Source organism: Notamacropus eugenii, chromosome 2 (assembly GCF_028372415.1).
Source record: "Notamacropus eugenii isolate mMacEug1 chromosome 2, mMacEug1.pri_v2, whole genome shotgun sequence".
Lineage (NCBI taxonomy): Eukaryota > Metazoa > Chordata > Mammalia > Diprotodontia > Macropodidae > Notamacropus > Notamacropus eugenii.
This window is the reverse complement of record NC_092873.1, coordinates 341,663,822-341,689,451: the sequence shown is the minus strand read 5'-3', so window position 1 is coordinate 341,689,451 and position 25,630 is coordinate 341,663,822. Positions and strand designations below refer to the sequence as shown.

The 25,630-nt window shown below is 41.7% G+C and overlaps 1 protein-coding gene across 3 annotated transcripts in view; it reads right to left on the bottom strand.

Moving 5' to 3' along the window:
* The window catches only part of LLGL2 (LLGL scribble cell polarity complex component 2), a 70,438-nt gene that overhangs the window by 22,710 nt on the left and 22,098 nt on the right, over positions 1–25,630 (bottom strand). For 2 of the 3 annotated variants that reach the window (XM_072645690.1, XM_072645692.1), the window contains exon 2: positions 19,601–19,707. In XM_072645690.1, coding sequence (XP_072501791.1) covers positions 19,601–19,675 — 75 coding nt within the window. In that variant the 5' untranslated portion in view covers positions 19,676–19,707. Of the gene's footprint in view, positions 1–19,600; positions 19,708–20,029; positions 20,198–25,630 lie in introns of those variants that run through there. The other variant, XM_072645691.1, reaches the window with a different exon arrangement.

Genomic DNA, 25,630 nt, shown 5'->3' with positions numbered 1-25,630 from the left:
AACTAAGACATAGAGAGGATAAGTGACTTGTCCAGGGTCACACTGCTGAGGCTGCATTTGAATTTAGGACTTCCTGAGTCAGGATTATAATAATATAAAACTAATACAAAAGGAAAAAAAAACTCCACTAATGTTTCATCCAATACAGTATCAAAAAGTAAAGAACGCAAAAATCTATGAACTGATAGCTGAATAAAGTCCACAGCTTATTATAACCTTTTTAATACCATTTTGTCATCTTATTGTCTCATACAGATGTTAGGAACTTGAAGAACTGTCTTTAACGGCTTCAGTCTTTGGCCTCAGGGTCTGGACCATCTCAATTATGAATATCAGCTGCAGGGGGAAAGAGGGAGGAAACAACATACAGAAGAACCAAATAAATCTAACCATTAAATAATGAGTGGGGTGTGTGTCCTGAATAGATAATTGGGAGGATAAAGAAAGGCCTACTGTAGGAGGTAGCACCAGAGAACCAGGGATTCCTAGAGGCAGGTGAGGAAGGTGAATGTTCTGGAAAAGGAGACAGAAAGTGCAAAGGGGCAGAGAGGATGAAAAGCAAGCTGGCCAGTCTGGCTGGCTCATCAAGTGTGTAAGAGAGAGGTAACAAAAGGAAAATAGACTGGAGTCAAGATTCGGAAGGGCTTTACGTGCCAAATAGAGATTTTATTATATTCTAGAGCAAGGATTCTTTTTTTACATCATGGACTCCTTTGGTTATTGGGTAAGTACATTGTAGCCCTTCTCAGAAGAATGCTTTTAAATACATAAAAAAATACACAAGCTCACAAAGTAAACTAATTATATTGGAATAGTTATCTATCCATCCATCCATCTATCTTTAAAAAAAAGTTTCTGGACTCCCAAGGGCTAATGACCCCTGTTTGAGAACCAACAGGAACAATTGACACTTGTGCATGATCAATGACAATTGACATGATCAGGCCTGGTGGCTACTTGCTTGCTACGGAGAGAAGGAATTGGAGCGGGGGCGGGGGGGGGGGGGGCCGGAATTGGATGCAGGCAGAGAGTTTATTCAATGTGCCTGGCTCGACCTGGACTCTCTGCTCCCCCATATAGCCAGTACACCTTTTAGAAGAACACTGAGCTCCATGGAGAAGCAGAGTTAGAGCTGGATTTTTTTTTTATTTTAAAGAAATTAGGCTTTTGGGAAATGAAAATCAGAATAAGTAAGAAACAGGCACCCATCACTCTACCCTCCAAGTCCCATACCCTGTCTTTCCTGGCACAGAGATCACCTATTTACTTGCTCCACTACAGTACAATGGTGGATCAGGTTAGAAGGGACTATGGGTGAGGAGTCTTGGATTAGAGGTGTCCTGAGAGCAGAAGACCCTATTTACTGGCACTGTCTCTCTGCAGTGCTTATTATAGCTTTTTGATGATGATGAATTTAAAAGTCAGGTCACCACCTCATCACCAACACCTAGGGTACCCTTGGTTTATGGGTAGTGAAAGAATATTTGTATTGGATCTGGAAACAAAGAACTTGGATTCAAATTCTGAATGGACTGCTTCCTTTCTGTGTGACCTTGGAAAACTCACTTCCTTTCTCCTAGGACTCAGGGTCCTAATCTATAAAAATGAGCGGGTTGGGCATCATGATCACTCTAAAATCCCTTCTAGCTCTGAATTCAATAACCCTACCACTCCCTCTGCTGTCTAGGGAGAAAGGTTTCTATAGGAGACAACAGGGCAAATCAACAAGCATTTGTGAAGCTCCTACTATGTACCAGCAACAAGCATTTAATAAGTTCCTACTATGTACCAGGCAAGAAACATCCTACTACGTGCACCGAGGATATAAAGAAAGGCAAAGACAGATCGTGGCTCTCAAGGAGCTCAGAGTCCAAGAAGGTATTTTCCCTCCACTCAAGGGTTTACTTCATCAGTAAATTGAAGGGATCAATCCACAAGCATTCCGTGGGTTACTTTGGTCAGTCATGAAATAAACACTTATTAAGTAATAGTCCCTACTCTCAAGGGAATTGAATTCTGCAGTCTGAATTTCCAGACCAGAACACATCAAGGAGTAAAGAATTACACAAATTTACTATTCATTATGTTAAAAAAACAAAACAAAACAAAAAAACTCCAAAACTCTGTATTTGGCCTAAAACCATCCCTCTGAAGTAGATTCAATGAGATGTCCCAGTCAGCCAGGCCTATGTAATCCCTACTATCTGGGAAGCTGAAGGCAGTAAATCTCTGCCACTGGAGAAAATCTCAATTGTAGTGACCTAAGCCAATTACATGTTGGCAAGGGTTGGGTTTTCAAATATGGTGAGCCTCCAATGGGGTCCACCAGGTTGTCTAATCCCTCTTCTCCTCCCCTCAATGATCTCCAAAATCCCTTCTAACTCTAAATCCTAGGAATACACAAGAACGTTGCAACTAGGTTGAATGATGCAATATTTTAAAACAAAACACCAACATCTAGCCTTTTCTGTTGGACTGAGGTAGACACATTTGGTTGGGTAACTTCTTGAGGACAGGGACTATCATCTTTACATTTCTGTATCTTTAGTGCCTGGCACTATGGACACTTAACGTTTTAAATAAACTGAATGCCAAAAGTTTACATACACCCAGACATTCCTTTCAACTTGTCAGATCTCAGTAGTGGGAGAAGGTGCCAGGTTGTCAACTCAGGAAACTCTCTGTTCTGTCTTTCTCCTTAGAAAGTGGCAAGCTCAAGGTGGTTTTGTCATAGAAGCCCTTGTGCCAGGAGTGGAGAAAGAATCCTCCATAAAGGTCCACTTAGAAGTGACAGAAGTGAGAGAATCAATAGTAGGGGCCCAACTGGAGGTGACCACTAGGACAAGACAAATGTGGAAGAGAGAAGAGGTCAAGAAGGAATGCGAAGCAGTCTACCATTTCCCCAACTCCAGTTATTTCAAAAATGCCAAGCCTGGAAAAGCCCTGATTAGATAGTCAGTCTGAGGAATGTAAACATCCTCCCCCTTCCCACCCCATACTTGATGGGAGGGCACCACAGTCAGGGTGAGCAAGAAGGGGGGAGGGAGACCAAGTCTACAGCAACTTCAGTCAGTGCAGAACTATCAGATCTCATAGCCCACATAGTAAATGGGGAGGGTTCCACCATCAGGACAACTCTAGCTGACAAACCAAGAAGGCACCAGAGAGTATTCTTGGGATCCTACCCTTTCCCATCATTACCAGAAGCACAAGACAACCTCCCTGGAGACCAGAATGGCTGCAAGATAAAAGCCTAAGTTAGGGAAGTGAGAAAGATAATTAGGTAACTCTGGGCCAAGTCATCTGGAGCATTTCTTTTGCAAAAATAGGTAGGTGGCCATTAAGGAAGAAGAGTCCACGCGAACAGCACCAGGGACATGGTGGGGGTTTTTTTCCTTTAATATTTTAAAAAGTTCCCCCAAACTTTCAGTCTCAGTCTCATTTAGGGTTAGGGTTAGAGTTGAAGGCGGTACTTACTTGCTTTGTCATTTAAACTTGTCAAGCCTAAATTTCCTCATCTGTAAAATGGGAGTAATAATGACTGTGTTCTTTGTCACACAGATTCCTTCTATGACACAAGGTGACTGTGGTTAAAGCATTTTGTAATTTTTTAATCTACGAGTGACTTATTGAACCAAATGAATTCCTACAGCAGTTTAAGTCTGTTCCCCAGCCATCAGAGAGCACTAGGCTGAGAAAAAGAACTGGACTCCAAGCCCCAGCTTTCCTACTCTGTTATCATCTGACCTCAGAAATCTTACTTTTCTAGTTTCTTCAGTTGTTAAAGGGGCAAGGAGTTTGGGTAGGTAAAATGTAAGTGGACCGCTGAAAGGTCTTTCCAAATCTGAGGCATCTAGGTAGCACAGATAAAGTTTCTGACCTAGAGTCGGGAAGACCTCAGACACTTATTAGCTATGTGACCCTAAGCTTAACAAATGCTTATTTATTATTTTTTACTTCTTAAAAGATTAATATTTTATTTCCCCCCAATGACACGTAAAAAACAATTTTTAACATTTGTTTTAAGATTTTGAGTTCCAAATTCTTTCCCTTGCTTCCTCCCCTTCCCCCAATTGAGAAAGTAATTTTATACATATGCAGTCATGCAAAACATATTTCCAAGTTAGTCTGTTGTGAAAGAAAATACAGACCAAAATAACCCCCAAATCCAAGAAAAATAAATAAAGAAAAGGTATACTTAGATCTGTACTCAGACTCCATTAGTTCTTTCTAAGGATGGTGAGCATTTTTCATCCTAAGTCCTTCAGAACTGTTTTAAATCGTTAGAGTCTACTACATACCAAGTACTATGCTAGTTTGTTTTACAAATGTTATCTTTCTACCAATCATTTAAAGAAAAAAATATTTCCAATCCTATTTCCAAAAATAAATAAAGCAATAGCTAGGAATATCTAAGTCATTCATAGTTGACCATCATACAATATTGTTGTTACTGTATACAGTGTTCTCCTGATTCTGCTCATCTAACTGCATCAGTTCATGTAAGTCTTTCCAGGTTTTTCTGAGAGCATCCTGCTCCATCAATAAGTTTATTTTTAAAAAATCATAAGTTAGGAAGAGCTGGAGTTGTTTGTTATCTTACACAAGGTAGGTACCTAGACCAGGTAACTCCCCTGAGGATAGGACAGTGTGGTCTTCCCTTTTCCAGTGGGAGAAGGATTACGGGACTCTAGGTAGGAGTAGGAGTTTCTTCCCAGAGGAAGAAACATTTACATAAAGCTTATGATGTGCCAAGTACTGTGCCAAGCACTTTATGATTTTACCTTTTCCTTTTACCCTCACAACAACCTGAGAAGGTAGGTGCTACTATTATACCCATTTTATAGGAGGAAACTGAGGCAAACAAAGCAACTAACTAGCCCAGGGTCACACAGCTAGTAAGTATCTGAAGCTGGATTGGAACTCAGGTTTTCCTGATGTAATGCTAATGAGATTAAAGATCTTCCCCACCCATTAATGGGAGTTTGATTGGGGAGATCTGTAGGAAGGCCCAAACTTTTTGTTAATGAGGCACTGGTTCTCAAGGATTGTGATGCCCTCTGACTCTGAAAAGTGTATAAATATTCTGAGATGAGGTTTTACTTTGGAGCTTACTAATTGGAAGCACTTGTTTGGCCAGATGAGACTCTGGACAGCCCCCCTATGGAAAACCCAGATGTTGGTGCTTCTCTCTCTGGTAACTATGTATGTACAGCCAGATGGTTGCATCTGTCTGTTGATCTGTGATGTATGTACTGCTTATGGTCAGACAGCTGGAAGCCCTGTCTGTTGATCTTTATTTTTCTATATTTTCTCTGAAGTTCAGGGTGCTGACTTTTCCGTCTGAATTAAGTGAATGATATATGTGCTTGATTAAAGTGATTGTTGACCCCCTCCTCAAAAGTTGCCTTTCCTTATAGAAAAGCAGACCAAAGAACCTGTGATAGCAGGCCTTCCTGTGTATGTTGGGATGCTTACTTTTACACCTGATTCCAAGCCCATTACTTTATCTATTGCACTACCTAGCCAGCTAGGGATATCAACATTTGGGGAACAGCCCTGGTTATCCCATACTAGTCTAATCTGGGCTATCTTTAATGTGCAAATATTTCAAATGGTGCTACTGCAAAGGAAAATAACGCTCATTCTGGAGATAGGATATCCTCAGTTGGGCAAGGACGACAGAATTATAAAAGTCAATAGGGTTTATTGGGGTGAAAAATCGTCCAACTGGTGAGTTTCTCTCCTGAAGCTCTATTTGAGGAAGTGTTGTTGTTGATGTTCAGTCATGTCTGACTCTTCGTGACCCTATCTTGGCAAGGATCATGGAGTGGGTTGCCATTTCTTTTTCCCGTTCATTTTACAGATGAGGAAACTGAGGCAAACAGGGTTAAATGACTTGTCCGGAGTCACCCACAGCCAGATTTGAATTCTACTCTCAGTGCCCTTTTCACTGTGCCACGTAGTTCCCCTAAATTTAATCTGAGGAAGTGCCTCATTTCTCACTCAAACTCAGTTCCTTACTCTAGGGGCTACTTTTCTACCTTTTCTCTCCCAACAAATTTCAGCTCCCTTTTATGTGCCGTCTTTTTCCATGAGAATGTAAGCTCTGGAGGGCAGGGACTGTTTTCATTTTTGCAGTATTTGCATGTCCAGCCCAGTAAAAACAGTGCTCTGTCTAATTTTAAAAAGGAGAACCTAGCATAGGCTCCTACCCAGTGAGGGTGAGAGAGTGAAAAGAATATTGCATCTGAAATCTGAAGACAGATAACAGCTGCCTGGTTCCAATAACTAACTACCTGTGTGACCTTGGTCATGGTACTTCCTTTTTTAGGATTTAGTCTATCTTCAAAATGGGGGAGGGATTAGACCAGATGACCCCAAAGGTCCCTTCCAACTCTGAATTTTATTATCCTTCTATTATCCTTCCCTCCATTGCCCCCCCCAATCCTTCATATAGCTGAAAAAAAAAATCATCTTCCTTATTATACACAGAGCTGACAATAAACACTTTCCTTCCTAGAATTTTTAGTGGCAGTATATGTTCTTTAGAGGCTTGTCAGAAAATCATTTGGTCATTGTAGCCAACTAAGGTCCATATGGCTAAAAAGTTAGATTTGTTGCTAAATTGCCTTATAGCAAAGACTCCTTAAGTTGGAGATTTGCAACAATACATCCATGACCCCCACCTCTCAGAACCACAAGCTTCTACTGAAGGCACTCTGTCTACTGGGAGGATCAGGCTGCCAATTTCTTCCTGCAAGAGTGAAAATGAGGACAAATGAAGTCTGAGGGAAGGACCAAGGCATTCAGGGACTACAACGTCCAACTGGGAATGGGAATGGTTATGTCAAAAACAAGCAGTGGCTCCAAGACAGAGGGAAGTCGCAAAGTCAAGAAAGCAAGGGCAGCTGTGAAACCAAGGAACAGCAGTGTGTTAGGGGCATGCAGCATATACACAGCTCAGGGAGATGACTGCTAGACAGGACTGAGGAAGGGTACTGATCAGCAAGCATTTATTAATCACCTTTTATGTACCAGTTGTGTTAGGTCCTGGGGATACAAAGATAGAAGTGAGACATGTAGGGTGGTAAAGGCTCATACAAAATTAGGAAGGGCTTCCCTTACAAAGTGGTGCTTGTGCTGAGTCTCAAAAAAGAAGACAAAGGATTCCAGGAGGTGAAGACGAGGAGAGAGTGCATTCCAGGCAGGGGAGGCAACCAATGCAGAGGCCTAGGGTAGGAGATGCAGGGCTGTGTATGAGAAACAGTAGAAAAGGCCAGTTTGGCTGGACTGAGGAGTGAGTAAATGGGAAAAATATGAAATAAGGCTACATGGGTAGGGTGGGACCAGATTGTGAATGACTTTAAGTGACAACCAGAGAAGGCAGAAACCTAAGTAGAGCTGAACAAATGGGGTAATTATTCCAAAAGAATGGTTGGCCTTAAAATGAAGGTAGAAAATCACCAAGGGGAACATATTTCAGAGTTCTGGTTAGCTCTACATGTGATTTCTCAGAGCTTCAGGTTTGCAGAGGAAAAAAAGGGTGGACTATGATGGAAGCTTCCTGTTCTAAACGGATTTCATCCCTTTACATAGACTGTGAGTCATTTGGTCCGAGCCCTTCAAGAACTGTCTCTCTCATTCGGGTAAAATGTAGCTGCTAAGCTCTTGTCCAGGCTATAACTCCCAGACCTCCCTCAGATGAAACCAAAGAAAATGAACGGCATACAGTAGGCATTTAATAAATACAGGTTGACTGACTGTTGACTAACAAAAAGCAAGGTGCCTGTATGCATTTGGGAAATATAAATTGTGAATGCAGACAGAAATACACACTCTCTCTCTCTCTCTCTCTCTCTCTCCCTCTCAAATTTAACATACGAATCGACAATAATGAGCTCACTCAAACTACAAGTCAGATGGCAGATATACTGATGGAAGATGGGAAGGTCCCACAAATGGAAGCACTGACTCTAGTCTCCCTTACATGTCCTTGTTCTCAGCACATTTTAGTCTATGGCTATCATGTGAAGTGTTAAGCCAAGCAAAAATCATGAAGCACATTCAATCATACTCCTTTCACCCCAAAATACAAATTATCTGAAAAACATTTCATTACATATTTTTCTGCTTTTGTATATGCTTTGTAGTCAGATTAGAATGGTACATGCTTATTCTAGGGTGTGGCAGTATATTTTTAAAAATCTCTCATGGTGGCAGCTGAATGGTACAGGGAATAGGACACTGGGTCTAGAGTCTGATAGACCTAAATTTGAATTCATCTCCAGATGTGTACTAGCTAGGTGACCCTGGGCAAGTCACTTCACCTCTGTTCCCTCAATTAAATAATGGGAATAATATAGTACCCACCTTGCAAGGTTGTTGTGAGGATCAAATGAGAAACTTATAAAACATTTAGCACAGTGCTTGGCACACAGCAGACACTATATAAATGCTAGCGATGATGATGATGATGATGATGATGCAATAGAGGGCTGGTCTTGGCATCAAGAAGACCTGAGTTCAAATCTTGCGCCACTCACTAAAGCCAAACTAGAGAATTGCTCCATGTCACCCTGCCCTCTCTCACCTTTAAGGCATTTGTGGGGGCCATTTTCCATGCCATGCATTCACTCCTTCCATATTCCTTTTGAAATCTTTCTTTCCTCTAAACCCTAGTTCATGTGCCACCTTTCTCAGGAAGCCTTCCCAGTTCCTTCCCCCCAAGCTGAAAGTGACTCTCCAATTTTGGGGGAGCATTCCACTTCTGGAGCTTTACCTCCCCAGCAGCATACATATTTGTATGCTGGTCACAGTCCTTCCCCTTTAATTCTGAAGTCCTTCTGAGCAGGAACAGGATTATTTTTCTTCTGTGTACCATCCCCAGCACTGCTTTGCACTTTTTTCTAGGTCTGGATGTGTAATTTCAGGAGTATAAGGAACTCCTAATGGACAAATCCTCTCCCCTCTGATGAAGAACACCAACTTGGTTTTAAAAGATTAGTTACAATTGGGAGGATAACTGACTTTCCCAGATCATATGGTTAGTAGGCATCAGAGGCAGAGCCTAAAGTCAAGTCTGCCCATCTCCAAGGTCAGCCCTCTACCACTACACCCAAATGATCTGCTAGGTCCTTGTATATGGTAGGTACTAAAGGCAGGTTGGTGGCCTAGCAGACAAAAGGCTGACCTTGGAGACAAGAAGACCCAAGTTTGTCCCTTGTCACTTCTTCCACCCTCATTTTCTATGTCATTAGTTTGACTTCTCTTGCACCATCTTCTTACTTTAAAAATAAAGTAGAGAGGAGAGCCCCCTGAGAGCCAGTGAACTCAAGACACTCACGGCATGACCTAGGGGAAGTCACTTAAGTGTTTGTGCTTCAGTCTCCTCATCTTTAAAATGACACACTTGGACTCGATGGTTCTAAGGTCCTTCTGGATCTGAATTTATCATCCAAGAAGCAAGCTACAGGTATAAGAAAAACATCAGAAACTAAGATTTTTAGGGCAGAAAACAACAAGAGAATACTAGCTGAGCCAGAAATGGGATCCAATGAGAAATGTAACATTACTTCAGAACTACAACAGGGGCTGCCAGAGGCAATAAATAGCCCATTACTATAGAATGAGACAGCCAAAAGAAGCAAAATCCCCAAACTCAAGCTATTAATAAATGCTTTAAAGGGGATTAGCTAGAAGTGATAGCAAGTCAGAAGGTTCTTTTCTAGCCCATCCCACTCATACCCCACACCCCCAACCTTCTTGCCAATGTTCATATCCCCTTTAACCCTCTTGGCCCCATGATGACTTCCCTTTTACCACAATCCTCACTTCTACTGGGAGAAACCCAGAATCCCTACACTCTGACCTTCAGGCCTACTCCCCCCAAAGGGTCGGGTGGGTCAGCCTCCTCCAGGTTCCTGGGTATGTGGGGATAGATAAGTTGACATACCCTAAAGAACTCCTTTCTATTCATCTTACCCCTGAACCATCTTCCTACGTATTATCACCAGTGTGTGCACCATAAGAGGCATGATGTTCTTCCTTTTCTATTTGTACTTGCACATAGTAAGCACTTTAAAATTCCTTATTCATTCACTGAGTCATTCATTGGGAGATAAAAATTTTGGGGGGATCTGAAAGGAAAGGACTGAATTCCTCTTGAAGTAGAAATTCCTAGGTCCTTTCAAAGCTCAGCTCAGAGGTCATCTATATGGAAAGATCTCCCAACAAGGCGATGGTGTCTCTCCCCCTCTCCCCCCAAAATCTCATTTACTTATTTGCAGGCTTGCTTCTTAAGGGTATCCCAGCACTCAGAAGTATGCCTTGTACACCGTAAGTGTTCAAAAAAGGTTTGTTGAGCTCATAGGTTATGAAGAAACCATTCTCAAAGAACTACAAAGCATTCGCAACCACATGACAGAAGGCTCCCCATTACTAATAATAGGAGAAATGCCTATCAAAACAACCCGGAGGTTTTATTTCACAATGTGAAAATTGGCAAAAATGACAAATGGTCAGTGTGGAAGGGGTTGTGGGGATGATGGGCACGTTAATACACTGTTGATGGAGCTGTGAACTGGTAGACCCATTTTAGAAAGAAAATTTTGAATTATGCAAATAGTGACAAAAATACCCATATTCTTTGACCCAGAGACTTCATAACTGGGTTTATACTTCAAGGAAGCCACTGATAAGAAAAAAGTCTCCCTATACACCAAAATATTTATAGCAGCACTTTCTATGACAGCAAAGACCTGGAAACAAAGTAGATCCCCACTGACTGGGGAATGTCTAAGCTAAGTGTGGTATATGAATATAATGGGACATTACTGTATTGTAAGAAAGAATGTGTGTGTGAATACAGAAATGCATGGAAAAACCCCAATGAACTGATCCAGAATGAAGTAAGCAGGGCAAAGAAAGCATACACAGTAAGGACATTGTGATATAAACAGAAAAAAACAATCACATGTTGAATGTACCAATATTATGAAGATAATAATTATAACATAGATTATAAGTTATAAATACCAATATATTATATAACAGCACTATGTTAACATGAAGCAAATGTTAATATGATTAAATGATATATTATAAATTATAATTATATATGATAAATTATTACATATTATAAATACCATAAAGATTCAGTAGGACTTGAACGAAGAAATATGACAGGACACCCTTAATCCATACTTTCATGGAAGTGGGAAATCAATAAGTCTTTTCTTACACATTGCACAGATTTCTGGACTTTTTCAATGAACCGATCAGTTGTGCTGATTTTTTCCCTTTTTTTTAAAGAAAGGGAAATTTTTAAAAAATTATTTGTTATATAGGATAGGAGAGGAAGGATTATTGGGGGAAACTATGATGATGTAAAAAGCAAAAGATATCAATAAAAATTTATTTTTAAAAAAGTTTGCTGAATTGAATTACATGTATACAAACTGGAATAATTTGTAATTTAATCCAATTGTATGTAGTTCACATTCCTCACACTTTGGAGTAAAGTAAAATTTGGTTGGACACCTCAGGTATACGTGTACTAGACTCAATCACACAGGAGATGGAAAGGGAGACAAGGGAGTCACCAGATGAGCCCAGGGGATTGGGAAAGGCTGAGATCCAGGGACATCATCCAAGTATGATGGAAAGAGCATTGGCTTTAGAGGAAGTACAATCAGATTGGAATCTAACCATCTTCTAGCTTTAAATTCTGTGATCTTGTCAGTTATAGATGGGGGTAGTCTGTATGGGACTACTATGCTATAGTCAGTCAATTAATTAGCTTTTATTAGGTACCTGGTATGTGTCAGATACTTGTATACCATACCATTACACTTTCCTGTATAAAATCACCACTGGAAGTACAAAGTCCTGGAAGGGGTATCCGGGGCAGGAGAAGAGCACAGGGTCAAGGGCTTTAGGGAGAGCAAGTTCAAAGTCTCCATCATTCCCTTCTATGGCTCAGGGACCCTGACAATAACATCCCTAAGGCTAACCTACAAATTTAACAAAAGCTGGTCAAAGAGTGGGTCAGATATCTGAGCTACTTCATTCAACTTGGCTCTCTTGCCAACCCAGAACAATCCCAGATCTCAGGTATCCAGTCCAAGATGGCAGGTTGTCTGACTATAACTATGATAGATACGGCTGCCTGAGGGTATCCAGCCTGAGATGACATTGCTGTCTAGTTGCAGCGATGGCTCCGTTCTCTGGTTTCCTAACTTCCTATGAAAAGAGTCCATTGTTCTGCCCTCCCTAAAGGCTACCTGTGCCAAGCGGCAGAATAGGGGTTGTTCTCAGCTGCTGGGAGATGTCAATGTTGCCTCTCTTAGGGGCAGCAGCTATTTCATGAAAAATGAACAGCTGACTGGAAAGGAGGAGATGGTATGTTGAAGATAGGAGGAAATCGAGGACAGTACTCCCATTTCATAGCTAGAAATAGGCCCCATCCTGCTGCTTGGCACTGTAAACCTTAAGGGAAGGAAGAACAATGAACTCTTTAATAGGGGGTTGGAAACCAGAGACCTGACCCATGGCAGGAGCCACACTATAATGTCGCCTCCTTTCTAGAGGAAGTCCTGTTTCATTCTCCTCCTCAGGAGGCTACCATGGCCCCCAAAATCCATTTAGCTTACCAGGAACTGGAGATGTCTCCACCCTGTTAAAATGGTTGTATCTCCAAATCTGCCCCCATGCCTCTGAGGAGCACAGAACAATGGAGAAGCAGTGAGATTTGGAGCCAGACAAGGGTCCCTGTCTTGGCTTCATCATTTGTTTGCTAGCTGGGTGACCACAGGCAAGTTACTTCCTGTGCCTAAATGAGAATGACAATCACTAAACTTTATACAGAGATTAGTACATATGTTACTACATTTGGTCTTCATAAAAACTTTGTGAGGTGGGTGCTACCATTATCTCCATTTTACAGATAAGGAAACCGAGGCAGACAGGTTAGGTATAACTTTGCCCAGCGTCACATAGGTAGGAAGTGTACAAGGCAGGATCCGAGTCCTGAGTCTTCCTGAATCCAAGTCCCAAACTCTATCCAATGTGTCACCTAGATGCCTCTCTACAGGGTGTTAAAGAGTTTTAAAGGGCAGAGGAGTTTTGTATTTTATCTAGAGGCATTAGGGAATTAATGAAGTTTCTGAGCAGAAGAAGGATGTGGCTGGACCTGTGAATCGAGGAATATTGATCTACTAGTCTTGGAGGAGATTGGGGAGGGAAAAGGCTGGAGGCAGAGAAACCAATTAGTCTATGCACTGTGCCAAAACTGACAATACCTCCCAGGGTGTGTGCTCTGTAACTGTGACGTAGTGTGCAAAATATGAGTAGCTATTATTATTAGGATTCGAGAGCTTCTTTTCAAAGGTTGGAAGGGAAGAGCAAGCAGGAGCCTGAAACCCAGCCCAGGGGCCTGGCCTCCTGGGGATGAGCCTGCTTTGGAGAGGGGAGGTTTTCTTTCTCTGGTCCTGGGTGTGGTTCAGATCGGGTTCCAAGCTGGCTATAACCTGGCTCCTAGTTTCTCCTGTTGTCACCTCCCACTGGCCCATTTGGGGTAGACAAGCCCCTCCACAAAGAAACTGAACCCCCTGTAAGCAGGGACAGGCCCATCTCCTTCAGGGCTTTTGCCCCAAGCCAAGAAAAAAAAAAAGCCCAAAAGCCTACCCACCAATTGCACAGGAATAGCACAGGCTGTATGACAAGCAGGTTCACCTGTCATCTTATCAGCCCCAGCCAGTCCAGACATGCTTTCAGTTTCATCAAGGGAGCTACGCGGACAGAGGAGGGAGAGCTCAGGGAGGTAGTTCTTCAGGTAGACTTCAGGGGTGACCTCAGAACAATTCCTTTCTACATTCACTGGTTCTCAGGGGGCTCCCCTGCCCATTTTATTCTTTAAGAAGATGATGCAAATAAATCAAACTAACAAAGAAAAGGAGAATGGAAGAAGTAACAAAAGACAAACACCAACAGGTGCTTAATAAATGCTTTGTGCCTCAATGACTACGGCTTGAGAGATAGTAAGATAAAAATTTGGATCTTTAGTATCAAATTCCATTTATAACTGGTAGTTAAGATGAGAAATTTGGGGGAGGGAAGTTGGGTTTGGCCCTATGACTTTACACCAGCAGCAATACCTTACATTTACTATTTTATCATATCAAGCGTTTTACACATATTTTTCTATTTGATTTTCTCAACAACCTTGGAAGGCAGGTAGGGCAGTTATCATACCCATTTTAGAGCTGGCAACATCGAGGCTTTTCAAAGTTAAGGGATTTGTCCACAATCCCAGTTACTGGCTCTGAATTCAATGCTTGTAACAAAACAGTCTTCATGACTGATTAGGTAAACCCGTGACTTGATTCTATCAACAGGATAGTCAACAGAGGGGCTTCCTTCTTGGTAACAGAGATAGATCAACTTCTCTAGAACAGACTGGTTACATCCTCAGGAGGAATGCCACTGTTACTACTGTTCTCTCCCTGGGCAGCATAGGGAATAGGGGTTATGGCAATCAGGAGCCCTAGGTTCAAATTCCAATTCTACACTATTTGTGTAAAAGTATTTAACTCCCAGTTTCCTAGTTTGAAAAATGCGGATACTTGGAACAATGTACGCCATAGGGTGGTTCTAAGGAAACCACTCTGTTTAGCCTTACAGGGCTACAGAAATATCTGGTGGATCCCCTAATCGATATTTATGAAAATATCAACCAGTTAGGTACAGATCGCCTTCACACCTGGAGAGAATGCCTGTATCAATGAAATCACAGATCCATTGGAATAGTATTAATGAGCAGGAAGTAGGTGTCAACGGACCTACAGGGGAGGGCAGGGAGGAGGGGAGCACCATATTTCCCTGTGGGAAAAATGGGGAGAGAAGAGCAATTTGACCCACTACATTTAAAATGATAGATAACTGTACACTCCTAGAATGCAAGGATTGAGGGAATACAGGCTTGGTCTATAAAATGACCAGCACATGACTACATACAGAAGTATTTAAAAAAGACTTTTTGATGATATGAGGAAACTAGAAGTCTGCCAAGTCTTGGGGGGAAGTGCATTGACTTGAAATTAGAAAACTTGTCCCAATGCTCTCACTAACTTAGATTACCTTGGGGAAATCACTTGTTTCACTGAGCCTTCACTTTCTCATCTGTAAAATGGAGTAATATTACCTGTCTTGCCAACCTCACAGGGCTTTGGTGAGGATCAAATGATATAATGGATGTGAAAATGTTATAAAGTATAAGTCAACAAAGAAATAAAAGTCCTTATTAAGGGATATGGGTAGAGACTGTGATTTATTTCATTGGCAGAGGGAACTCTGAGGGGCAAGGAAATTTCCTTCAATCCAAGCAGGTCAGCACCTTCCCTACAATTTCTAGTAGTTACCTAGAGCCCTGAAGGTTAATTGATTTGCTGAGAGTCACACAGCTAGTTAAGTCTTCCTGGCTCTAATCCATTTTACCTGCCACTCAAATTATTGTTGTTACTATTATAATATACAGATAACACATCTATACTATATATCTGTTATTATAACACATGGATATAATATCTACATTATCAATATATAACATCTATATTATTATGCCTATAACAAAATCCCTCAGTTACCATGTCATAGGAAACAGATTTAATTACTAATAATAACTGAGATTTATTAGAGGACTTGAAGGTTTGCAAAAGTTTTGCTTCACTCCCTATAGCCAGACAGGCCCTAAGACTCCACTTATCCCTGCACTGATCTGGATTGGGCAAAACTAGTTGTGCCCCTCTTCCACTTGAGTACCCCATCCCCATTTTCTATTGCTTGCCCAGGGGTTGATACCCAAAACAACATGGTCATGTATGCCCTTCATGGCAGCAATCTACTGCCCTAAAACTCTTCTGTGACTACCACTCTCTGGACTCCTTCATACTCTCCCATGTCAGTCTCACTTCCCCTATACCAACCACTCTATTCAACCTTCATATCACACCTATCTTTTGCAATCTCCATTCTACTGTTACCTGTCCTTCTTTTGTCCTTTCCAGGAATTATTTCATATATTTTGTATTTAAATGTACCTGGTGGATTCTGTGCGGTGTCCCCCTTCCCCATGAGAATGGAAGCTTCCTCAAAGCAGGAACTGCTTCCTCTGGCTCTGCCCACTCCAATCCAGCCCTTCACGCAGCTGCCAAACCAATCTTCTGAAAGCACATGTCTGACTGTATCATTCTTCTATTCAATAAATTCCAATGCTCCCTCTATCATCTTCAAAATCAAATATAAAATACTCTGTTGGCTTTTAAAAGCCTTCATAACCTGGCCCCTCCCTACCTTCTTACCTCCTTATTCACTTTGATAATCTGTGATCCAGGGACACTTTGTCTTCTGCCTGTTCATCACACAAGACACTCCATTTCCAGACTCTGCATTTTCCCTGGTTGTTCACTATGCCTGGAAAACTCTTCCCTCCTCATCCCTGCCTCTTGACTTACCTGGCTTCTTCCAAGTCCCAAATCACATCCCACCTTCTGCAAGAGGCTCTTCCCAACCTCCCTTAATGCTGAGCATCTAATATATGCTGAATAAATCCCTGCTGAATTGAATTGGAGAGGCCAAGAAAATTGTCCACAGTAACACAGTGTCAGAGGCAGAATTTGAATCCAAATCTTCTTCAGTCTAATACTCACTGTACTATCCCATGCTTTACTGCATTGCGCCTAATATCAAGGCAGCCAGGTGATACACTGGATGGAGAGCAGACCCAAGAGTCAGGAAGACGCAAGTTCAAATCCTGCCTCAGACGCTTTCTGGCTGGGCAAGTCACTTAACCCTGTTTGCATCAGTTTCCTCATCTGTAAAATGAGCTGGAGAAGGAAATGCAAACCAAGTATCTCTGTCAAGAAAACCCCAAATAGGGTCAAGAAGAGCCAGACATGACTGAAAAATGACTGAACAAGAGATGAGACTGGCGTGGATCACATTTAGGTTATCTCTCTGCCAAGAGAAACCCCCCACCCTCCAACCAGAAGCGGCAGTGTTGAAGAGAAAAGAAAGCTTAGAGAAGCTCCTTACTACACCTGGCTTTTCTCAAGACCACCCAGCCCTGGTCCCTAGGAAAGGTGGGGGATGGGGAACCTCCCTATGCTACAGAAACTGCTTGGCTCCGAGAGCTCTGCCAGCAGCTCTGATCTGGGTGCTTGGGGATAGAATGTCTTATTCTTTACCAAGCCCGTTTGGCTGGTTTCTAAGTTTGGTTTCTCTTCTATTTTCTGGGAGACAGGTTATAGCTTCTTACCAAGGCAATCCTGGTTCCTAGGCACAGACTGCACAATCAACCAGTAATCACTAGTTAAAAACAAAAGAGTCCCTGCCTTCAAGGAGTTTTCCATCCCTTCAAATGCATGCATTCCCGCCCTCCTGGGCTTTAACTCTTCAAATTGCAGTACTTCTCTTTGGGACAGAACAGGCCCCACCCTTCCTGGAGTCTAGAAGGATCTAGGGCCTGGGCCAGTCCATAGTGTAGTAGGTATTGAATAAAGTTTTTGGTTTTTTTTAATGAAAATATCTTTATTTTACTTATTTATTATGTGTATATGCATGAAAAACTGCGGAATTTATTTTCTTCCATATTGAATAGGTGGGGCATGGGGGACAAAAGAAAAAGTTTAGGAATTCCAGAAAAAGTCCAACTCCTTTGTTTTAGGGATCAAGGCCCTGAGGTAAAATGATGTCCCTGAAGTGACAGGTAGCAAAAATAACAGGCAATACTTGATTCTATATGGCCAAATCGAATTCTTTTTTCCCTACATTACACTGACTCTCCAGAATAAAGGCAGAGGACGGCTTTGCCTAAGAACTGCCTAGCCAAGGGTAGAATTGTGCTCCCCTCCACTAGTACTTAATCCCTGCAAACATTCTAGATTGCTTTCACTTAAACAATGAATCCAACAAATTCGAAGAGAAGTTCCCAAGGACCTCTCTGATCCCACATGTGCTAAGTGTAAAGCAGTGAGGTGAGGCGGCATGAGGACAGTGTGGGAGTTGGGAAATACTGGGTTCATATCTAGCCTCCGACACCCACAAAACAAACGATACAGCAAAACAAGAGTTCTGGCCCTGGAGGAGTTTTCTCTTTGAATATTTTTAGGAGCTGAGAGAGGCAGTCACAGAAAATCTGAGGGCCAGCCTCGGATTGCCTTATCAGTAAAATGGGGATAGTGATAGCAATTACCTCGCTAAAGTCGCAGTGAGGACCAAATGAAACGTGAAGCGCTTTGTAGACCTTTGCTAAGACCAGCTACCCCAGCGAAGGCTAGCAGTTAAAGGGGTTTTACAGCTACCTATCACTAGGGACTTAAAAGGAGGGTGAGCCCATGGACAGGACACTCATCCTAAACCAGGGGTTCTCAAACCTGGATTCATGGACAAGGAGTCTGTGGATAGATTTCATAAGGAAAAAAAATTACATCTTTATAGTCACTATCTTCTAATTGAAATTTAGCATGTCCTGCAATAATATATGGCAACAATATTCTGAGAAGGAATCAGTCCATAGGCTTCACCAGACCAGACGGATACAAAGAATGGTTAAGCATTGGTCTAAACTAGCCAAAATAGCAAAGTATTAGAGGGTTATGGACCTCAAAGGAATGCCCTCTCTCTCTTCAAAGGGAATTTAAACCATAAAATTACAAAAAAAAGTAAGCTACCATAACATCACCTCAAAAGGTCAGGGGTGTCCAGATCCAGGGATTTGGACCAAAAACACCAGAGTCATCCTAGTGATTGGGCAAATCCCAGGATTCCTTAATAGCTGCATTTCCTGCATTTCATCTACTTGGAACAGAGCAGGTCACAGAATGAAGGTCCCTGAAAAGCCCAGGGCCTAGATCAGAGTGGGAGAGACCAGGCTAATTACGCCACAACACCTCCCAAATTGTGGGATGCCTAATTCCTGCTTATAAACTGCCTCCCCCTCTTATTTATGGGGAAAGGACTCTCTACACACACCAGTCCGGGTGAAGAGCCCTCATGGGATCCTGATTCCGGATCTAGACTAGGTCTTAAGTTATAAACATACTTTGGCTCCCCAGGAAATTAGAAAGTAGGAAGATAGGGGAGCACATTACAGCCAAGTCCTGTCTATCCTTCCTTTATAAGAAAAAAGAGTAACTAAGGTGGCATTCCTCCAATGGGCAGTGAGAAGTCTACTCAGTAACCTTCCACATAAACCTATAAACTTTTTGAATTTCTGTAGGCTCTTTTTGGGGGGAGCTGGAAGGGAATGGAGTGGGGAGGAGGAGAAAGCAATAGGAAGAAAACAGCTTCATGGGAATCTGCCTGGCTTCCCCCACCCACCAATAAATGATCTCACCCTTCTCCCCAGGCAGGAAAATGCCCCAAATACAACACTCACAGGGTACATTTCAGGCAATACTGAGAGCTCCCACACTTGAGGAATGAAAAAGGAAAATCCAACTGAAAGGCAAATGTGCTATTTCTATCCAATAGCACTCTGCAGAACCTGTTTCCAACACGGCCCTCCATCACCTCCCTTTCTCTCTCAATTCCACTCACTTACCTTGTTAAATTTAAAGAGATCCTGTTTCAGTCGCTCCCGGGCCTGGTCATGTCCAGATCTCAAGAACCTTCTCATCCTCCTTGGCTCCTCGCTGTCTCACCAATGACCTAGAGAAAGACCCCAAAATTCCAGCTTTGAAGTGGGGCAAAGCGTTCCTGAGCATGGATAAAAAGCCAAGACAACGACCCCCTGGAGTCTCTCAGATGGTACCACAACAGAGCCCACAACAATGACACAGTTTTATAATCATTTCAGGGTTTAATAACCACAGGGGGCCATTGTCAGATTTTTATTTTTCAGAATGAATAACTCAGAATTCCAGCCTCACTCTCTACTAACCCACATCTTAACTATTCCTCCCCTCCTCGGTCCTATGCATTTGCAATGCTTCGGATAACAAGCCTGTGAAAACAGCTAAGAAATACTCACAGATACCACCTGCTTCAGATCTGGAGTTCAGCTCCCAACTCTTTGTATTACTTTTGATAACTAACTTATCACGTAACCATGACAGCAGCAGGAAAGGCCGGAGGAGGAAGCCATTTAACCTGACTTTATAGGTACAGTTCTGCCTAACAAGATGGCCCAGCACTGCCTGAAGGTTAATTGTTAACTTGCTTTCTGAAAAAAACCAGAAAGCTTTAGTTGCATAGAAAGGGAAACTTCCTAAGGTTTCTCACAGGAGGCAGATGGAGTGACAATTCAGTAGTTTCCTTTAAATTTTTTTTCTTTAACTGGAAACTTAATTATTAACAAATAACTATCTCAAGATACAAAGAACAGAAAAAATTATATAGGAAAAAATTTATTATGCACAGTGGATTTCTTTTAAATAAATACGCATATTAAGTTCAACAAGGTAGTGAGAACAGTGATGTGTCCCCTTCAGCATTTTTTTTCTTTGGCACATTAAAAAAGCTTTTATTGAATTTTCTTCTATTATAATCCATAGAAATTACCTTTTCCTCTCCATTCACCCCCTTAACCTTCCCATTTCATTTTCAGCAGAAGCCCGTCTTTGATATATATATGTGTGTCTATGTGTATATACATATACACATATACACACACATTTATTAGTGGAGATTCCAGATTAAAGCATGAAGATGACAGGTTCAAGAAAAGCCCATCTCTTGCACATACGAGATAGAAGCAAGATCAAGAAATCCAAAAAGAAACAATAGCTGGCCCTTTCAACCATCTCAAGACTGCACGAAAGTGATGGAAAGGGTAGGGTTTCCTCTGTAGGATGCTACAGAAAGGGTGGAAGACCCTAGCACCCTGAATGGAACACTGGAGCCAACACAGAGTTTTCTTAGTAGAGATACTACAAGGGAAGGAAAAGTCAGCAGCAGAAACACAGGAAAGCAGGAACTGGAAGACAGTCTGACCCTCCCATTCAAGAGTATAGAAGGGATCAATCCATGGGCCAAGCACTGGGGCAGGAGGTATCAGGAAAACAATACACAAAAACACCTGGGGTCAAGAGATACCAAGAGGTAAACACAAAAGACAGCAATTCCATAGCAACTATAAGCAATCTCAGAAAAATAAAAGTATCTTGAAAGGAAGGAATAGAAAAAAATGAAAGTTTAAGTAAGGGCTCTGAATTAGGACAGTAAAAAGCTCAGAAAAGATTTTTTTAAAACATCTTAACTCAAGTATCTGATTCTCTGAAGTTTAGAATTACAATGACTATTAGACAAGAAATACTGTAACAAAATCAAGACAGAAAAAAAACAGAAGAAAATATAGGATAACTACTACTATCAAAAGTAACTACCTGGAAAACCCGCCAAGGAGAAAAAATTTAAGAAGACAACTTCTTAAAAACCATGACCAAACAAAGGAAAACATTACTGGATACTATGTTTCAAGAAAACAGCCTGGCTATTAGAGCCAGAGGCAAAGGGAATACAGAAAGAATCCTTTTGAAATAAACTCCAAATTGAGAATATCTAGGAATGTCATAATCAACATTCAAAGCTTTCAGGTCAAGGAAAATATATTGCAAGCAACTAGACTGAAAGAATTCAAGTAGCAAGGAAAAAACAGGCAGGATCATACAAGAAAGCATCAACGACTATAAAGGAGAGGAAAACTTGGAGCATTATATTCCAAAAGAAGAGAAAACTTTGGAGTAAGATATTCCAAAAAGCAAAGGATAAGGACTTGGTTTGCCACTAAGAACAATTTTTCCTACAGGGAAAAAAACCAGACATTTAAAAGAAAAGAACAAAACATAATGGAATTCCTGAGGTGGGGATAGGGCACCCACCTTGAGCTGGTGGATTTACAAATGAACTCTGATAATTAGGTCCAGTATTATATAAATAGGTTGCAAAAATAGGGAAAGGCGGGATCCCACCTAACATTTAAACCAGAGAGACAAAATAGGGAAAGAAAACTAGAAACTAATACTTCTAGTGACAGTAGCTGCTTTTGTTGTAGCAAAAAGGGAAAAAAAATCCAACAACAAAAACTGCCAAAAGGGGCTACATATCAACTGAGAAATGGCTGAACCAATTCGGGTATAAGAATATAATGCAATATGATCGTGATGTAAGAAGTGATAAAATGTATGGCTTTAGAACAATGTGGAAAACACATTTAGCCACTGCACTGATAGAGTTCTTCAATCTTTGAATTAGAGCTCCAGAAGGCTGATGACAGAATCATGCTTTCCATCTCTTGATAGAGAGGTGATGAACTAGAGGTACAGAATCAGACAAACATTTTTAGATACAGACTATACTTACTCATTTCCCTCCGTTTCATCATCTGTAAGAGTGGTGAAAATAATAATACCACCTACGTCCCAGGGTTGTTGTGAGGATAAAAACGAAATAATATTTGTAACTGTTGTTGCTCAGTGGTACCTGACTTTTCATGACGCCATTTTGGGTCTTCTTGGAAAAGATACAGGAGTGGTTTGCCTTTTCCTTTTCCAATTCATTTTACAGATGAGGAAACTGAGGCAAAAAGCGATTAAGTGACTTGCCCAGGATAACACAGCTAGTAAGTGTTTAAGGCCAGACTTGAACTCAGGAAGATGGAGAAGTTAATATTTGTAAAGCACTTTGCAAACCTTCAAAGGTTATGTAAATGCTATATATTATTATTATATGTGATATGTAATCATAACATTCTTTATATAATAAAAAGAAAAGTCTGAATAGTCAAGCAAATCCAAACAGTGTAGTCAACTGAGAATGCACGCCTGATTCTGCATCTCTAGTTCTGTGCCAAGAAGTGGGAGGTGTGTTTGTTTCATCATCAGTCTTTTGAAGTCATGACCAACTACTTTGCTACTTTGGTCAGAGTTCTGAGCTATTTCAGAATTGTCCTTTCCTCATCACTTTATTATTTCCCCCTTCTCTGCCTCCCCAGACCCAGAGAGCAGGGAAAAAAAAGTTCAACTGCCAAGAAGTGAGGATGGGGAAGGAGAGGGAAATAATGGCGATACGTTCTTGGAAGAGTCAACCCCATGACCCCCTCCTGATAGTCATTTCTAACTTCAGAGAAGGATTCCTTGAAAATTCCCCTTAAAACAGGGAAAAGGCCAGATCTCTCCAGGCAATCAGTGCCTCCAGCAACAGCTTCCTTCTACGTCAGGTTGTGATATTAGAGCAGCCATCATGTAAGTAGGCTTTGAGAAAGGTGACTTGAAACCTTAATTCTAGTGCTGAATATGTTGGGAATGTCTCCAGTTGCTGTGGAGGTAACTGGCTACTGAGGTAAGGAGAGAGCATAGTACAATAGGATCATCAGACTTGGAACCAGAAGACCTAGAGGTTCCAGCTCTTCCTTTTGGAAGCTATGCACTCTTGGGAAAAAAAATCACTTTAATTCTCTGAACTAGCTGATCTCTCAGGCCCCCTTCTACTCTAACATTCTGGGATTCAAATGAAAACGAAAACATTCCAATTTGGTGCTTGTGACCCATGATTGGAACCCTGGGTGCTTTTCCTACTGTGTCTGTTCCCCCTACCTACCACTGGCCCCAAAGCAACTTTCTAAAAATAGCTCTTTAAGATTAGACTTGGCAGAGCTGGAATCCTGGGAGGGTTTCTCCCATCATTAGCTAGCACTTCTGGGCTACAGCAGCCCAATGCTTAGTTGACGTGTGTTTAGGAAATGGGAACTCATTTTCCTATTAGGCCAAATGAAATAGCAGAAAATTGGAGGCCAGTGGGTACTGTGAAAAAGTGGGCCTGGGTTCAAACCCAAATGTGCTTCTCATTCTCTCTGTGAGATCCTGGACAAGTCATGCCTTGGTGGGCTCCAGTTTCCTTATCTGTAACATGAAGGGACTGCAGAGGTGTGTGTGTGTGTGGGGGGGGGGTGTGTGTGTGTGGGGGTGTTGTGTAAGAGAGTGTAACAGACACACACTTCTGGCAGTCTGATGAAGTCTATGAAATCCCTTCTCCAAATTTTTAAAAATTCATTAAAAACAGGTTTATTAAAAAAAAAACCCAATTATATTAAAATACAGGTGTCAGAATACTTTAAAAAGGGTAGAAACACTAGGTTATATGATCTTTGAGGTCCCCCTTCCAGCTAAACCTAGGAAATAAGAAATCTACCACTCAGGACAAGCAAAATTCTTATCATACAAGGCATTCCAAAGCCTAATGTAATTGAGAGTAGAAGCCATTGTTTTTGGATTATCTGTGCCACTACCTCTGCCCACCCCCACCATATAAATCCAAAATACAGCCTTTTCACTATGTTCAAATTAGCATTGATGGCAAGCCTTTAAAACTCAAATGCAAAGAGCAAGCTCATAGAAAAACTGCAAAGCAAACTGAAAATCAGCTTATTATTTACACAGGATATATTTGCATAGAGTGTTGCATGGGGAGCCGTTTAGTAAGTAAAGCACTTCCCCTCCTTTCCGGATTGTAAATACTGTTCTATTTAATATAACTAGCTGGGGACCTGCTGGGGAGTAGGCTGGCTTAGAGTCCTAAGGTCAGTCTCCACCTTACAGATGGGCTGGCATCCAGAAGCCCATTTGGTAGGTGATTACTTGGAGCCATAGAAACCATGTTACACACTGTGGCTGAGGCCTCAGGCTATCTCTCCAAAGTCTATATTCTCCTTCAGTGCCACAGCTTGGGGGTAGAGGGTAACCTGTTTTCTAAGGATGGGCCAAGTGGCATATAAACTCTAGCAGGTCCTGCATCAAACTTCAAGCTTCAACCATGGACCCAGTGACAGACAGGAAAGTTGTCCAAGGACCACAAAATGAAAAAAAAAACCAAAACCCTTTTTGGCAATAACACCTTGAAGACTGTCCCCTGAGGTACAAAGGAGCTATGAACTGACTTTGTGAAGGGGACCAGTATTATCAATGATTTTTGTCAAGGGGATCCATATTATTAATGAAATCATTAATCTTTTGAACTGTGGAAGTAGTTGGGAGGAAGAAATGAAGGTGAAATACTATCAATGCGAGCCCCAAGTCCCAGTAGGACCTCCGAACCTCTTTGGATTCTGAGGGAGGAGAGGAAAGGGGTGCTCATGGATAAGATGAAGTGGCAGGGTAGGTGGAAATAATATAGTAACATAGGGGAGGTAGGGAAGGGGCTGGAGAGAGAAGGCTTTAGTGGTTTCCACAATAAAGTCAAGGTTTAATAAAGGAAGGCTTCAGGAAGAACAGGAATAGGGCAGCTCAAGCGACCTACACCACTACTGTCCAAGACAAATGCCTGAATGGGGACAGACTACTCAGGTCCCATACATACTCCAGCAAAAATCTCTGATTCACACCATATCAAATAATGATCAAGAACTCCAAGTGAGAAATTATAGGAAATGCCCCCTTCCAGCACCCAAGAGACAGGAGAGGGGGCCCCCAACAAAGCCAGATCTAATCCGGGCAAGCACTCCTGCAACCCTGACCAGAAGCAGAGCAAAGATACTTATAGCTTGAGGCGTTCTATGCTCAAAGGCAATAAGAGTGGGTTTTCCTCAGAAAAACACATGGAAGTTAAAAAAAAAAAGTCCCAGGGTGGGGACACTGGA